Source organism: Rhinatrema bivittatum, chromosome 11 (genome assembly GCF_901001135.1).
Source record: "Rhinatrema bivittatum chromosome 11, aRhiBiv1.1, whole genome shotgun sequence".
In the NCBI taxonomy this organism is placed as follows: Eukaryota; Metazoa; Chordata; class Amphibia; order Gymnophiona; family Rhinatrematidae; genus Rhinatrema; species Rhinatrema bivittatum.
This window is the reverse complement of record NC_042625.1, coordinates 55,064,182-55,081,982: the sequence shown is the minus strand read 5'-3', so window position 1 is coordinate 55,081,982 and position 17,801 is coordinate 55,064,182. Positions and strand designations below refer to the sequence as shown.

General features: G+C 44.5%; 1 protein-coding gene across 1 annotated transcript in view; it reads right to left on the bottom strand.

Annotated features, from left to right (window-relative positions):
- Positions 1-1,826: 1,826 nt before the first annotated feature.
- The window catches only part of GCN1 (GCN1 activator of EIF2AK4), a 433,190-nt gene continuing 417,215 nt past the window's right edge, over positions 1,827-17,801 (bottom strand). Inside the window, 2 exon segments of the mRNA XM_029571925.1 lie at positions 1,827-2,469; positions 3,268-3,486. Of these exon segments, the coding sequence (XP_029427785.1) occupies positions 2,344-2,469; positions 3,268-3,486 (345 nt within the window). The 3' untranslated portion in view covers positions 1,827-2,343.

The following is a 17,801-nucleotide window of genomic DNA, read 5'->3' as shown; positions in this document are numbered from 1 at the left end:
TTCTTCAGTTCAAAACACTAAATTTCTGGACTTTCAAAGAAAGTATCAAACCAACCTGCTGGAGTTATGAGTGATGCGCTACGCCCTATGCACATTTCAACATCTGCTTAAAAGTTTAATGATTCACAAAACAACCAGGTAGCTCCATTCTATATAAACAAGCAGGAGCAAACAGGCTTTTGGATCCTGTGTCAACTTTGGAGCCCTTCAACTTTAGAGTTTGGCACACCATAACAATACGATGTGTTGCAAGCAGCATATCTTCCAGGCATAGAGAACAAGGAAGCAGATAGATTAAGCAGAATATTCTACCCACACAAATGGGCCCTAACACAGAAAGTCACAGTCAGTCTTTTCAGACGATGGGGATGGACTATGGATAGATCTCTTTGCAACAGAAAGCAACTGGAAGGTGAAGCGTTTCCGTTTCATTCGTCCCAGTCTATACAGAGAAGCACCAGGTGCCTTCTTAATATCATGGAGCAAAGAGAGGTCTTTCTCTATGCATTTCCCCCAATTCCGTTACTCTACAAAACAATTCAGAAATGCATGCAGGACCGAGCCATGAAGATCTTGAGAGCTCCAGCATAGCCGAAACAACGATGGTATGCATCTCTCCTACAATTTTCAATCAGTCCTCCGCAGAAGCTGGGATGCAGCCTGACCTTCCTAACCCAAGAAGAGGGCTCTTTCCTGCACCCATGCCAATCTTCCCTCAACCTCACTGCGTGGATGTTGAACATGCAACTATAGTAAACTGGGGCCTCTCCACTGATACTGAGGATATCTTATTGTCAGCCCAGAAGCCTTCCACAAGAAGAAATTATGCGTTAAAATGGAGCTGATATACAGAATGGTGCAGGGAGTATTTGATTAGCCCCCTCCCCTGTGGACCAAAGCAGCTATTCTTATACTTGTTTCACCTTGCCAAAAGGAGTCTTGCAACATTATCAATCAGAATACATATGAATGCTATTGCTGCCTATCACCAGCACATAGAGGGATCCCTGTTCACATACTGATCTCAAAATTCATGAGGGGCCTCCTACATCTTCAGTCCTCTATGAGGAAGCCTCCAGTTCCCTAGGACATCAATGTGGTCCTAGCAGCTCTAATGGAAGCCACACACAAGCACTTGGACATAGCTGACCTAAAATTTTAGCCTTGGAAAGTACTGTTTTTAGTTGCATGAAGAGTGAGTGAGCTGCAGGCCTTTGTTCACCTCCCTCCATATTTACAATTGAGCCACGAAAACACCCAAAATTTCTACCGAAGGTCTTAACTTGATTTTAATGAAAAGCAGATATCACTTTTCTCACTTATTTTCCAAAACCACACATGCAGGACAGAGAAAATGCCAGCACACCCTGGATTGCAAGAGAGCCTTGGCCTTTATAAATGGAGCATAGGATGTTCTTTGAAATATTTTATATCCTATGATCCCAGTAGGCTGGGTGCTCCAGTTGCAAAAAGGACTTTATCAAATTGGATCACATCTTGCATACACAGCATTGTCATATCTCCAGGCCCTCGTCTCTATCTCATCCGATAAAGGTGCATTATGTATGGGCTACAGCAACATCAATTGCCCATTTGTGCAATATACCCATTGAAGATATTTGTAAAGCAGCTACATGGTTATCTGTGAACACCTTCACTTCCCACTATTGCTTGGATGCACTGGCAAGTATGGATAGCTCAATAGTTCATCCTGCTATTTACAGAAAACACCGTTTAAGGTAAGAAAATTTGCTTTTCTTAAAGTAAGGTTAAAGGACTTATAGAGGAGGATGGCTCCGTTTATCAACAAAATGATTCTAACAGGATAACATTAAAGCATTCTTAAACATTCCTTCTTTTAATGGCAATCATATTTTAATTCCCCCTACACTAGGATTTGAATTTCAAATTTTATTTAAAGAGCTTCAGATCTGCAGAGAAAAAGAACACACTTTAAAATCATAAGCAGCAACTGGAAACCACAAACATTAAGTTCACTTTTGCATAAAGAGCTGTAGAAAGCTGACATAAAATCCAATTTCTTTAGTTTTTATACAGTTTCACTATAAGGAAGTGTCATACGCAGACACTAGTTCAGCAACCAGAAAATCAGACTTGCTGGTTGATCTATTCTTTCCCATAAAAAAAAATATTACACTTCAACTTTTCAATCTGGTAAGGGCATAAGGCAGTCTCTTTGGGTACATTTTGATAACAAAATATCTTTGTGAACCTTTTTATGGTCTGTACCTTTCACCATAAAATCTATTTTCAAAAATGAAAATAATTGTAAAGTGAAATGCTGATGCTATCAAGTTGGCTCATCCATGTTGTCCTTTACTGTCATGTCAATATCGTTTCATCGATCATTTCACTGGAATCAGCCTGGCTAGCAAGTTTCTTTAGAGACCGTCGGCAGCTTTCATTTAGAAGCTCAATGCTAGCTACATCGAGGATCTTGCAGACCGCCTAAGAAACAGAAAAGGGATACCAGTCAAGAAGACTACAGTCACAACTAAAACTACCCTTTTCTTTAGTCACCAATTCCAGTATAATAATTGGTACCATGGAAAGCTGTTACAGCACATAGCTATGTACCTAAGATTTGCATTTTATTCACAATTATTATTATTTTTTTTTTAGCACTTGCCTTTTTATCAAACTGCTATATGGCGTTTTCCCATGTGAAAAGCACCTTTAATACATGCGAAAACACCTTAATGCATGGTGCGATGCAAATTAGGAAAAGGGGAGGAGTTTGGGGCAGGATTTCTGGATAGTGGGCCATATCACACAGTTTTAACATGGATTTTAACTATACCTTTTTCATTTGCATTAAGCCGGGCAATATGGCTTCATCGCACTTTGCGATGTTTTTGCAAATAGCGTTTTCAGTATTTTGAGCTGCTGGAGAGAGAGAGAGAGAGCACCTAGCTATAAGGCCCTCATACTAGGTAGGTATTTATACCTCTATAAGAGGCCCACCTATCTACTCGAGGTGAGGTTTAGGTATTAGTGTAGGAGCTAGGGGCCACTTTGACATCTTGTGAAGATTTGATGACCAGTCCTTTTTCTTAGACTGACAGCAGTTCTGATGGTGTTTTGTGATTGAGATACCAATTCATTTCACATATACAGCTAAATTAATACCAAGTTAGAAATAATCTGTTTCCAGCTGATCTGAGGAGAAGAAAAAAATTGAAGAGTTTCTCAGTAGACTCATTCTGTTCACTATAGTAAACAGCAGAATGCTCTTTTGATGCTTACCTGAAGAACACTTTCACCTTCCCTCATCTTTAGAATGTTAACGATGGCCTGGTCACTGTAAGCCCTCACACTGGTGTTTTTATCTTTTGTGTTGTCCAGAAGAGTTTTCAGAATTGGTTTGATTATTTGGGGATCCAGTGGAGGGAGTTGCTCTTTATTTGCCCACCAGATCATCTTTTCTGCAACCAGTTTTATATCACTGGAAGGGTTTTGTAGACACTGAAAAAGTTAAGAATGTCATCAAGTTTATTTATATTTGAGAAAGCAACAGATCAAGAAAGCAAAAAATAGTGATTTCATGCATCTGTAACAACTTTATATCCTAGTCTTTATTTAAAGTGGTTCTCATCATACTGATCACTAAGCCTTAAATAAAACTATAGTACAACACTCAACAGGCATATGCAGAAATCAGGGTCAACATCAGGAACAGATGATGGAGGCTGGGCAGCAGCAGACTAAGAGGTTATGGGATAACATAGAAAAAAAGTGAAGCAATAGCACAAGTGCAGCCTAGTGATACATGTTTAAAGGACCCTATTCAAATGATTCCACAACTAATGTTGGGTTTGCCACAATGAATGGCAAGCGAGTAATATGAAATGTTAGAAGTCCTAGTGGATATGGAGGATACACATGGCTGGGTCTGTTTGACAGGTTGCAATGAAAATTAACTAGCTGATGGTGTTGCAAGCGGGGAACCTTGGGCAGAGGTGGAGTTGGAGCAACCTGAGGGAGGAGCCCTGCAAGTCCCCACCATTGGCTGGCAGAGGCCCAACTGGAGCTTCACCCATACCAGCCCTAGTTCCCCTTAGGATGAGCCTCTGGGTGCCGAGGCTGACAGGTCCTTAGGCCTCTGCTAACAAGCTGGATGTCTGTAGAGATGTTCGGGTCATAGGCCAGAGTCCGAGGCAGGCTGGCTTTAGGCATAGTCAGAAGCAGGCAGTGGTCGAGGCAGGCAGCGTTCAGATGTGATGAGTCAGGCAGAGGTCAGTGGCAGACGGAGTTCAAGTGGAGTCTAATGACAAGCAGGCCAAAGTCAGAACCAGAAATTCTGTCTGAAGGAAGGTGGGATGGATACACAGGCAGGGACGCTAGGAACAGCACAGGCAGGCAGACAATGACATTGAAGAACTGATGACTGAACATAAGACAAGGAACTGACAAAGAATTGAAGACTGACACAGGATGAAGTTGAAGACCAGGAACTGAAGAGATGAAGACCAGGAACACGCTGAGGCAACTTGCTCTACTTGCAAGAGTGGATTCTATTGCCGAGGCGCTGGTTGCAGGAAGGAAAGGCCTTTTAAGGCCAAGACTAATATGATCATCACGTGGGGCAACGGTGCTTTACCTGCCGTGGTCTCTCCACATTTAGTCAGGAGGTGCATGTGCTTAGGGAGGACTCGCCTCACTGCAGAGCATCAGCCACATGTGGCTGCGTTGAATGGTGGCTTCCCTCTGGACCAGGGTAGAGGGAAGCCTGCAGACTGCCGATCTTATCATTAGGTTTGTCTGGCAGGCTGGAAATATGATGATAACTTAGTACTAGTGAAATCACGTGCTCATGTAGCCAGGTCTGTCTGACTGGCCATGCTCAGGAATTGGCTATGCTGCTATGGGTAGCTATTTAGATTATTATGAAGCCATGTGGTTAGACACAGGAAGGGAGAGGTGCTAGGTGCAAAGTAAGTGGGTGATCTTGTATGCTTATCTGCCCAAAAAGATAGAATACAAAGGAAGAAGATAACAAAAACTGACCTGGATAAGAAATCTTAGACGTGGTCATGCTATATAGCTGGCAACTGATAGATATATATATATATATATATATACAGTGTGAGCAGGAATAACTGGGCAGACTGAATGGGCTGCTTGATTTGTTTCTGCCATCTTCTACTATGTTACTAGGCTGGGCAAATACCTTTTTACTGGATTAACAATATTATTGTGACTAGCCTTCAAAAGTTTAATCCCTTCATCAGATTAGTGCAGAAGAGGTTGCCTGAACATACATGTACATTGCAGATTGCTTTAAATGGTGCTGTTCATTTTCAAAGCTGTAACAAGCTATAAAGGAAACTGACTGGGAATGATGTATTTGTAGAGGGGTGAGAAAACAGAAAGACAAACAATTTTTCAACTACAGAAGGACTCTGGTAGTGGGTGAAGAAACCAAAGGCCCTATTAAGTCCCCTTGTGCTTGATCATCTTAATTTCAAATATTCTACATTCTTGGGGTAGCTTTGAATTTTAGTTCTTGTCTATCTTGTAACCTATTTCACTGATGTAACATCCCTCTTCACTATTCCCTCTAGTAGTATATAATGAAGAGCAAGAAAAACTAAGAAAAATCATAAGAGCCTACAGCTACTTTTACTGGAGGATGAATCACTGAAAGAAATATTCCCCATTCCTCCATTTCTAGTTCTCCAGTAACCACCTAATCTGAAACAAAAACTAGTAAGGTACAAATTTCAAACTCAAACAAAAAAAAAAAAAAAAGGCACAAAACTTTGTAAGATGCCATTCTGAAAACTGTGCCAGAACATACCTTATGGGAGAGAAATTCAACATAAGGGATACACATTCATGCTCCTCTATTAACACAGTGTGTATATGTATATATACAGTTGCTTGCAAAAGTATTTGCCCTCCTAAGAAGATTTGTGTGGATTACAAATGACACACAGATTGTTCCAGACAGTATGTTTATTGCAAACCAGTATACTCTTAAAGTAAATTTTCAAAGTCACATTGATTATTTCTCTGCATTATTTATAAAATAAAATTAAAACTGAAAAATGCTGCTTGCATAAGTATTCAGCCTCTTTAGATTAGTACTTGATAGAACCACCTTTTGACGCAACAGCAGCTTTAAGTCTGTTGGGGGTAAGTTTCTACCAGCTTTGGACACTGGGAATGATTTTTCCCATTCTTCCTGGCAGATTTGCTCCAGATTGTTCAAGATGATTGGATGACGCTTATGGACTGCAATTTTCAAACAGTGCGACAGATTCTTAATTGGATTGAGATATGAACTTTGTCTTGGCCATTATAGAACATTCACCTTTTTATTGTTCAACCACTCCTGTGTTGCTTTTGCCTTATGCTTGGGATCATTGTCTTGCTGAAAGGTGAACTTTCTCCCAAGTTTTAGTTTTTAGCAGGTTGTCTTGCAGTATCTCACTGTATGCTGCACCATCCATCTGTCCTTCGATTTTAACAAGATGCCCAGTCCCCGCTGAGGAAAAGCATCCCTACAACATGATGCTGTCACCTCCATACTTTAGTGTTGGGATGGTGTTTGCTGAGAAATGGGCAGTGTTAGGTTGTGCCACACATAGCCTTTTGAATTTTGGCCAAAAAGCTCTATTTTTGTCTCATCTGACCACAAAACCTTATCCCACATTTTAGGTGGCTCACTCTGTCACTTTCTGACAAACTCTAAACATGCTTTGATGTGGTTTTTCTTCAGTAATGGCTTCTTTTCTAGCCACCCTGCCATGCAGGCTAGTTGTATGCAAAGCTCTTGATATGGCTGACTAGTGCACCTCCACTCCAGTCTCAGCCACTGAATTCTGTAGCTCCTTCAAAGTGATGGTTGGCCTCTCTTTGGCTTTCCTCACAAGTCTCCTTTTTGCTGTTTTGAGGGACGGTCTTGTCTAGGCAGGTTCTGAGTGGTACAATGCAGCTTCCATTTCCTCACAATTGATCCAACAGTGCTCACTAGGATATCCAAGCACTCAGATATTATTTTGTAGCCTTTTCCTATCTTGTACATATCTATAACTTTAATTTCCTTAGAATGCACTTTGGTTTTTATTTTCACAGCTTTCCTTCAGATTCATAGTCTTGACCAATGGAACTGGAATTAGGAAGCCTTTTATCCAGAAAAGCTGACCTTTTTTTAATGATTCACAGGTAGAAGCCAATTTTAAGCCAATTGTTGGGGCAATATCTTTCATCTGTGTAAACTTAGAGCTTCCACAGCATTTTTCAGTTTTAATTTTATTTTACAAAGAATACAGAGAAATAGTGAAACGTGACTTTGAAAGTTTACTTTAAGAGCATACTGGTTTGCAATAAACAATTTGTGTGTCATTTGTAATCCACAAAAATCTGCAGACTTTTTAAGGGGTTGAATATTTTTGCAAGCCACTGTGTGTGTGTATATATATATATGTCCAATACAGAATGTGGGGTCAAATGTTAAAGATAAAACAACAAGAGATAACACAGAACAGATGTAAACATGGCGACTCTCCTGTGGGGAACATTTTTCCAGCCCAGACCACTGCATCAATGATCTTACAATTAGGATAATAAATTCAAAACTACCCAAGAATGTAAAGCATTAAAATGATCAAACACTTTCAAACACACATAAAGGGACCTGATAGGACCACTGTTTTCTCACCCATTATCAGAATGGCCCTGGAGCAGTAAATTCTGTTTGTTTCCCTCAGTTTCCTCACCCCTCTGCAACCTCATGCCCTTTCCCAGTTTGTTTATAATGATTTACAATAAAAAAACCAAATCTTCTAAATGTAAGCAAAAAATAAAATATTGGCTCTTTAAACATGCATTTGCTAGACTTTAGGTTACATTTTAATATTTTTCTTGTATATGGGGGGAGAGGGGAGTAGCATATATTCTTTGTCATCCTGCTTCTCCAGTCCAGCTGCATGGATTTCGTCCATCTTGCCAGCAGATGGTGATAGATAACCACAACTTTTTCAGTACTATAAGGCATAGTGCAAAACAGGCACTTTTGCCTGTATTTTCTGTCTCTAGCAGATGATAGCACTTCCTGAGCTGGTGCAGCAGGATTCCTTGCTTAAAGTTTTAGGGCTCCAGGAATTTCCTGGTAAAGCTAATTTCATGATGTTTGCTCCCAGGGCAATAGCTTTTATATTGATATCTCTGGTACAAATGGTTCTTCCACTTCTAGGGCAACAATTCTTGTGATTGTTTCTCAATTCCAGATAGCCTAAGAAATATCGAAAGCAAGAAAGTATTCAAAAAGAGCCTAAAACCTACCTCTTTGAAGCTGCATTTAACAGAAGCAATTAGCTGGTAACACCTCGAAACCTCATACATTTCCACAGAACTAACTCAGACCTCTTTCCCGCCCCTTGCCCTGCGTTCTTATACCCACCACCCTTGAGATCTGGGCTCAGTTTAATTTGCTGTTAATTCATTTCTTTTATTTACTTGTATTTCTTTTATCTTTAATTTTATTATTTTTACTTTGTTTTCTGCTCGAGTTAGTTATATTTTAATTGTCTACGTGATGTTTTTATTATTACTATGTATGTATTAAGCTGTAAACCGTTTTGACTACCCCCGGTAAAAAAAAACAACAAACGGTATATAAAATATTGTCTAACTAAATAAATAATAGAGCTGCCTCTGGTACTGGCTCTCTGTGCAGTTGGTTGAGCAGGTCCTGGTAGGTGGCTGTCAGGATTTGGTTGGGCATGGTTGCGCCCCAGGGATTTTGGGGGTATCAGGAGAGGGTCCCATGGGTAGGCATCTCTTCTCTTGCCTTCTGATCTTCCCTTCCCTGTTCTCTGCCTTACTTATTCTACTTGTCAGAATTGGTAAAATTAAAAAAAAAAAAAAAGAAGAGAGGAGAGGAGTTTGCTGTGCTGCAGCTGAGGCTATATAGCTCACCGGTGTCAAAGATGAAGAAAGTGCAGCCTTTAGCCAGTTGGGGCAAACTCCATTCCATGGTAAGGTGATGGTGAGCGACTTCAGCTGACCCTTGGGGTGGCCGGGAGGCATTTTTTTCTTTGCCAGCTGTGGTAGGGGGCTGGTCTGGAGGAACAGGTAGTCCTTGCAGTCTCATAGCAGAGGCATGTCACATATGGGGGAGGTGGGCTTGTGGGAGCCAGAATGTGTCCAGTATGCCAGGCTCCTTTTCTTCTGAATGTGACCGTGACAAGGGCAAAAACTAGGCTCTTTGCATGCAGGAAAGCTGTGAAGCAGCCCACCAATGGAGACAGCCTCCATTTTTTATTCTGCAGGCAGCCCTGCCTTTTTCTCCTGGCATGAAACCCTAGGCCCCAAAGGGAGAGCTTGTGAGAGCCTCTTCTCTTTCCAGTTAATCTCAGTAGGTGGCCATCTCTAGCAGTTTTACGGGAGTGGGCCCATATTACTTCGGACCAGTAGGTTCTGGATATTGTGCAGAACGGTTATTCCCTAGAATTAGTCACTTCCACTTCAGACACCTTTATGGTGTCCCCTTGCAGGTCTGACTAGGCACTAGGCAAAGAGCTGACTCTCAAAGCTCAAATCTTTTTTTTCCCTACTGGACATGTGCAGTAGTTTCCATGCAAATGAGCCTTCCAAAAGTCTCCTCAGCATTTTTTCATCCGCACTTTCCATGGTCATGGAATTTGTCTAATTTCTCCTCAGATATACTCATGTTTTTCTTGCTTCGACGACTCCAAAAAAGCACTTTTAAGTGCTACCCTGCCCCAGAGGAAGATCAGGGGCTTTAAGTATTGTAGTTGGGGGCCACATTATGTCCATCAAGGATGGCTAAAACTATTGTTATTAGTGCCTAGGAATGGATCACAACCAGGCCAATTGTCATGAACATCCAGGCAGTAGAACCTAGAGAAGGTGTGGATGGAGGACCATGTCGCCGTCCGACAGATCTCAGCGGGTGACATCCACTTGGTTTCCGCCCAGGACACTGACAGGGCTCTAGTGGAATAGGCCTTGACTTGTAGAGGTGGGACTTGCCTGCCTCTACCTAGGCCGCCTTGATTACTTCTTTGATCCAGCGGGCTATGGGTGCCCGCAAGGCCGCTTTCCCCTTGTTTCTTCCCGCTGTGAAGACCGAAGAGGTGGTCCGTCTTTCATACTGATTCCGTCCTTTCCAGGTATTGGACTAGGAGTCTGCCAACGTTAAGGTGGCGAAGGCGGCGAGATTCTTCCGAGTCCTTATGCTCGTCTGGCGATGGCAGCAAGATGGTTTGGTTTAGATGGAAGTGAGAAACCACTTTTGGGAGAAAGGAGGGGACTGTGCGTAGCTGTATGGATCCCAGTGTGAACCTGAGGAACGGTTCTCGATAGGACAGTGCTTGAAGCTTGGAGATGCAACGGGCCGCACAGACTCCACTAGAAATGCAGTCTTCAATGTTAGTAGTTGGAGGGACAGACCGTGGATGGGTCTGAAGGAGATTCCATAAAGGTACCGGCCACTTTAGGGGTGGTCGGATCTGTTTGACCCCTTTCAGGAAGCGGAAGACGTCTGGATAAGAGGCTAGGCTGCCGCCCCCCACCTTGGCTCTGTAGCAGGCCAACACGGCCACCTGCACCTTGATGGAGTTGAGAGACAACCCTTTCTGTAAGCCGTTCTGCAGGAATTCCAGAATCGTGGGAATTTTGACTGAACACGGGAGGATGTCGCAGTCTTCACACCAGGCTTTGAATATCCTCCATATTCGTATGTAGGTTAGAGATGTGGAAAACTTGTGTGCTCGGAGCAGAGTGTCAATCACCGCCCCCGAGTATCTGCTCTTCTTCAGGCATGTCCTCTCAATGGCCAGACTGTAAGAGAGAATAGAGTTAGGTCCTTGTGGAGGATCAGGCCTTGTTGGAGCAGATCCCTGTGTGGAGGTAGAGGGAGAGGGCTCCCTGTCAGTAGTCTTCGCATGTCTGCGTACCACGGTCCTCTTGGCCAGTGCGGGGCCACTAGAAGTACTAGTCCCCTGTGGTGTTCTATCTTGCGGATGATCCCGCCCAGTAGCGGCCACGGTGGGAAGGCGTATAGCAGGATTTCCTGTGGCCAGGTCTGGACGAGAGCATCGATCCCTTGGGATTGTGGTTCCCGTCTGTGGCTGAAGAAGTTGGGAACTTGTGCGTTTGACTGGGTTGCCAGGAGGTCCATGGCTGGTGTTCCCCAGCGGTTTACTATCAACTGGAAGGCTGTGTTCGACAGCCTCCATTCCCCTGGGTCTAGACTTTCTCTGCTGAGGTAATCCGCAGTGACGTTGTCTTTTCCCGCGATGTAGGTGGCTGAGATCTCTTGTAGGTATGATTCCGCCCACGCCATTAGGAGGTCTATTTCCAGGGACACCTGTTGGCTTCTGGTTCCTCCCTGGCAGTTGATGTAGGCCATTGTCTGACATGACTCTGACCGATTTGCCCCGGAGTCTGTGACTGAAGCGTAGGCAGGCTAGTCTGCCTGCCCGTGCTTCCAGTCGGTTGATGTTCCATCCCGACTCTTCCTTGCCCCATTGTCCCTGGGGGGTCAGTTCCTGGCAGTGGGCTCCCCACCCTCGTAGGCTCGCATCCATGGTGAGAAGGATCCAGGTCGGCGGGGATAGCCTTACTCCCTTGTTCAGATGGTCTTCTTGTAGCCACCATTGTAGCTGGTTTCGAACTTCCTCCGGGAGCTGGAGGCAAAAGGAGTAGTTCTGGGACATCGGATTCCATCGTGACAGTAGGGAACGCTGTAGGGGGCCGCATGTGAGCTCTTGCCCATGGAATCACTTCCAGTGTGGATGACATGAGGCTGAGGACTTGGAGGTAGTCCCACACCTTGGGGCGAAGACTGCTTAACAGGTTTCGCAATTGGTTCATCAGTTTTGTTCTCCTTGGAGGAGTTAGTATGACCTTGTCTTGTCTGGTGTCGAACCGGACTCCCAGGTATTCCAGAGATTGGGAGGGCTGCAGACAGTTCTTGTTCGTGTTGACCACCCACCCGAGGTTCTCCAATAGAGTTTTGACTCTGGTAGTCGCCTGATGACTTTCCTCTGGGAATTTTGCCCTGATCAGCCAATCGTCCAGATATGGGTGTACGAGGATTCCTTCTCTCCTCAGCGTCACCACCACTACCACCATGATTTTGGTGAATGTTTGGGGCGCTGTGGCTAGCCCGAAGGGTAGTGATGGTCCAGGATCGCGAAGCGTAGAAAACGCTGATGCTCGTGGTGGACCGGGATGTGCAGGTAGGCTTCTGATAGATCCAGAGAAGTAAGGAATTCTCCCAGCTGTATCGCTCTTATGACCAAGCGTAGGGTTTCCATGCGGAAGCGAGGGTCTTTCAGGTGACAGTTGACGGACTTGAGGTCCAGGATGGGTCAGAACGTACCCTCTTTCTTGGGAACGATAAAATAGATGGAATAGTGCCCAGTATTTTGTTGTTGTGGGGGCACCGGCGTTATGGCCTTTAAGGCGAGCAATTTGGTCAGCGTGGTTTCCACTGCCGTCCTCTTGGAGAGGTCGTGGCAGGGAGATTTCACAAATTTGTCCGGAGGAATGTTGTGGAAGTCCAGATAATATCCCTCTCGAATGATGGTTAGGACCCACTTGTCCGAAGTTATTTCGAACCATCTTTGGTAGAATAGGGCAAGTCTGCCCCCTATGGCTTCTTCCTGTGGATGGGCCGGCTGATTTTCATTGCGGGGTGCGGCTGGGGCCTGGGCCAGAGCCTGCTCCCCTTTTGTTGTGCTTGTTCCGAAAGGACTGGCCCCTGCCTGCGGGGTGAGATGTTTGATATGTACTTTTGTACGGTTTGAAGCGCTGTGATCCCCTGCCCTTAGATGTTCGGGGAGAGGGGCGCTGGCCTCTCTTGTTCTTGTCCTCTGGTAGCCGCAGTAGTGGGGATTCGCCCCATTTGTCGGCTAACTTCTCCATTTCGCTTCCAAATAGGAGGGTTCCCTTAAAAGGCATTCTCGTGAGTCTCATCTTGGACGTCACGTCGGGCGACCAGCTTCGGAGCCAGAGTTGTCTTCTGGCTGTCACAACGGACGAAACGCCTCTGGCTGTGGTGCGTACCAGGTCGGAGGTCGCATCCGTGAGGAATGATACTGCTGCTTCTAGTGCTTCGACAGGCGTGGTGGCGTTCCTGGTCTTAGATAAGCAGGTGCGTGTCACCATGGCACAGCAGGCAGCAATCTGTAGTGACATAGCTGAAACGTTGAATGACTGTTTGAGGATGGATTCCAGACGTCTGTCCTGGGCATCGTTGAGTATTGCTTCTTTTTTTTTTTTTTTTTTTAATTTATATCTTTATTGATTTTTGTTTAAACAAACAAGAAATTTCAATGTTTCACATATTATCCAGGTTACAAAAGAAAATAATGCACTTTCTTTCACCTATGTGAACACATACAAGAAACAAATTTTAAATGTTACCTGGTTTGTGTACATTGAATTAGTATAATAAAGGAAATACCGGGAGATCATGGGTGATTGTAGCAGTACAATTAAGGAAAATATGATTTTAACAAGAAAATAGCCGATTTAACAGTGGGTTACGCCAACTAAATACTCTTACTTCCAACACTTTGGGATTAACTAGGTTTGCACAGAGATATCTAAATGTTTCCGTAATTGTTCAGGGTCTACAAATATAAACTTTGCATCACCACGAGAAATTAAACAACGACAAGGAAAACGCAATAAAAAACGTTCCCCTCTTTCTACCACTTCTTTCCTCATTTCTAAGAATTTTTTCCGCTTAATTTGAGTTATCCTAGCTATGTCTGGGAATACACGTAATGGCTGGCCAAAGAATTTCACATTTTGGGATCTAAAGTACAATTTTAATACATTATCTCTTTCTATCCTAGAGGAGAATTGTACAATTAGCGTCGCTCTTAATGGAATGTCCATTTCAAATGATTTTTCTAGAAAATTTGTAATATCCAAAGTTTCTTCCTCTGGTATCTCTTGATTTTCTTCAGGTTTCAATTTCCCTTTCTCACGACCTTGTTGTTCTTGATAATATGTAGTTGCTATTACTGGAATATTTTCTGATGAAAATTTTAAAACATTAACAAAATAACTTCTTAGCAAGTCCAAAGGTGACTGTAGTCTCGTTTTCGGGAAATTTAAGAAACGTAGATTTGCTCTCTTTGATATATTTTCTTGAGCTTCCAACTTATTTTGAAACATTTTCTCCGATCTTATGAGATTCCCTTGTATTTTTTCTATCCCTTCTACTTTTTGTTCCAATGTTGCCACTCTTGTCTCAACCATACTCATTTTTTCTTCTACTAGTATAGTTTTGTTAATAGCTTCTTTCACAGTCAGCGTTAGTATATTTATCGATTTTTGCATCACAATCAAGATGTTTTTTATTTCCTCCAACGAAGGGGCTAAGGTAGAAGTGGTATTGAGGAAAGGAATATTACTCACTGCAACTCCTACGTCCGAAAGTCCTTCACCGCTAGACTTGAGTTCTCCTCCTGGGCCCTGCTGTTGTTGGGCCTCTTTCCCACGCTCCCTGGAACCTGGTTCCTCCAGGCTCACCGAGGGGAAGTCTCCATCTCCTCTCTGGGTAGCGTTCTCTAAGTCGGATGTTCTCTTAGGCGGGTCTGGAGTCGTTGGATATCCCGGGCTTAGAGATATTTCAAAAGTCTGGGGGCTGTGCTGCTGCTCCAACGCAGCCCCAGCAACCATAACATCCGGGTCTGAAGATGGCGTTTGGGCGAAGGCAGCTTCGATCCTCATCTGTCTCGAATAATCAGGAGTAGAGGTATTTTCTCGAACCCGCGCCTTCCTCTTAGTGTGCGGCATTTTCTTTGCAAAAGAAAAACGCCAGAGATTACCGTCAATAGGAAAAGATTTCTTAGGATTTAGCTGGGAGGAAAAATGACGAGGCAGGAGCTGCGATCCGCACACCCTCACTGTTCGGCGGCCATCTTGGTTCGTTCCTGTTGAGTATTGCTTCTACCTCGACTGGGATGGTAGTGCGCTTAGCGACCACACAGACCATGGCATCCACTTTGGGGACTGCCAGGAGATCTTTGGCGGTGGGGTCCAGGGGGTACATGGCTGCCAGGGTCCGCCCCCCTTTGAATGTGGCCTCCGGAGAGTCCCAATTCCAGGCCAATCAGCTATTGGATGGCTTGCAGCAAAGGAAAATGGTGGGAGGCCTGACGGAGTCCCTGGAGGAGGGGGTTCGTCTTCGGTTCCCCTGTGGCACTTGTACCTGAGATAGCGAGCTCTTTCAAGCTGCGTGCCACGAGGTCTGAAAGCTTGTCTATGGCGAAGAACCGCCTCATGGTTCAGTAAGTTTCCGTTCCTGGAGGGATTTCTCCTTCCTCCAGGGAGTCTTGATCCTCATCCGAGGTGTCCGTGTCCCCTATGTTGGGGCTTTGAGGTGGGAGGGGCACCTCTGGGTTTAGAGGGCCCTGGGATGTTAAGGTCCTCTGGTGGAGGCTGTGGTTGTATCATCGGGGGCGCCGGTTGCATGTGGACAAAGGTATATAGGCCTTTGAAGAATTCTACCTAGAAGGAAGATGCTGAGTCTAAAATGAGAGGCGCTGCATCCCGGGAGAGCCCCGTTTGAGGGAGGATCCCGCTGGGGGAAGCCAGATCCAGTGTACTGTTGGATCCGGATGCCAGTGCCGGCTGGAGAGGACCTTGGCCTGGTTCATCCAGAGCCTCCTCGCACTGTAGACACAGGGCTGTGGCCTCTTCGTGTTGCGCAGCTCTAATGTGGCATGCTGGGCAGAGGCCCTGAGCCTTGAGCTTCTTGTCCGGTGGTGCCATGGTTTGTGTGCGCAGAAAAACTCCGGTTTGTGCGTTCAAGCGTACGCTGGGAGGCTGAGTTGTGTGCTCTGGGTGCGCCGAAGTTGTGCACATAGGTCGGATGCTCGCTCAAAGAGATGCGCGCGCCGCTGTGCGCACGGGGTTTACTTATACGCCCAGCACCGATGAGCGTGTGGCTGTGCGTCCGGCGCCCTTGTGCACGTCGCTGTGCGCACAAGTGATTTTGTGTGCACTGCTCGCCTCTGTGCGCACGGATCGAATCGGCGGACAGGACGGTGATCAAGCGAAAATGATCAAGCGAAAACGGCGAGCAATGTGGCGACCACCTCGGAGGGTCTCTAATTGAGAGGACCCTCGTATCGGACCGGGGTCTAGCCCGGATAGGGATGATCAACCCAGTGGCACTGACGCCGGCTGGCGATCTGTGCGGCTCTTCCAGCCTCAGAGACTGGAGGCTTTTAGGAAGTTTTCTACCTTACCTTGTCTCTGTGTTTCCCCAGTCTCGTTCCGGGCGGTCTCAGGCTGCGGGGGTAGAGGGGAGTACCTTCACCACCACGCTCGAAGTTGCACCCGCTGCCTCTCAGCCATGCCCGATGTTGGGGGCTAAGTCCACGCCGGGAACAGGCTGCCAGACCGAGGCTTACCTCTGAGGGATCACAGAAATCACCTCGAATTCTCAACTGGAGGAGGGACCCACAGGTATCACCGCAGGAGAGTGGGGCTCGTCTGTAGAGGTAAGATTTCTTCTTAATTTGGATTTCTTTGGTTAGAATACTCTAACGCTGTGCAAGCGTGTATAGTGTCCCGAACTGCTATGGAGATGGAAAATACTGAAGAGCATGGCGTCCTGCAAGGGTATATGTACTAGGGCTGACGTCAGATTGAAATCTGATCCGTCTCCAACTGCTATCAGGAGCACACTATACCCATTGGTCCTGAGTCCATCCGTCATTGAAACTCCAACGGGGTTTCAATGACTGCCAAGATTATCTTTTAGTTCATTTAGATGGCTGCCTTCGACACCAACCACAAAATTCTAGCCTGTAGGCTAAAAAAGACTAGGATCAGTGGTCAAACACTGCGTTGGTTTGTTTCTTAGCTGAGTGATTGCACTCAACAAGTTATTTGGGACAGCAAGATTTCTAAGAAAGTCCAGGCAGGGGTGCCACAGAGGTACACCCTTTCTGCGATGCTTTTTAACATTTATTTGTTACCATTATGTAGGATGATGGCTTGTCTGGGCTTGAATTTTTACACCTATGCTGATGGCATCCAGTTTCTTGTCCCTATTAAGATTCTCTGGTGATTACTATTGAATTTGTGAAAACCTACTTGAATGCTATTAACCGATGGATGTCATACAATTGCTTGTTTCTTAATGTCTCAAAATCTGAACTCATGTTATCCAGAACAAGAAATCTCCTGTCAACTTTACAATTGAATTCAATGGCCATTCTATTCAGATTTCTTCCACGGTGTCCTCATTGATACTCAACTGTCCATGGGCCCACAAATAAAAAATCTGATCCATGCCAGTTATTTTAAAATTCCTTTACTAAAAAATGTGAAACCCTTATTTGACAAATTCAAAATATATGCTGGCTCAAAAACCTCAATTATATTACTATGAAACAAAACCAAACCGTTGCAACTTGAGGTACTGCAAAATAGCAGATGTGTCTTACAATTATTATTAATTATTTATAATTAAAAAGACTTACCCAAGAGAGTGGTATCAGAAAGATGTCAGTGTGTTCGCAGTCTCATGAGCTCTTGCCCTTACAGGGCTACAGCCCCTCTCTTGACTTCACCACTTATTAATTACGTCATTTACCTACTCTCTTCAGGTTTGTCAATTGATATTACGTTTTTATAAAGTGCAAATGTGCCTCCCTTAAAATCCCTAGAAAACCCGTATTTTGTCATCTAACATGCCACAACTAATTATTAAAATCTTATATTTTGTTTTATGCTTATCTCTCAATAGTAGTGCTGTTATGTTTCTTCGCCGT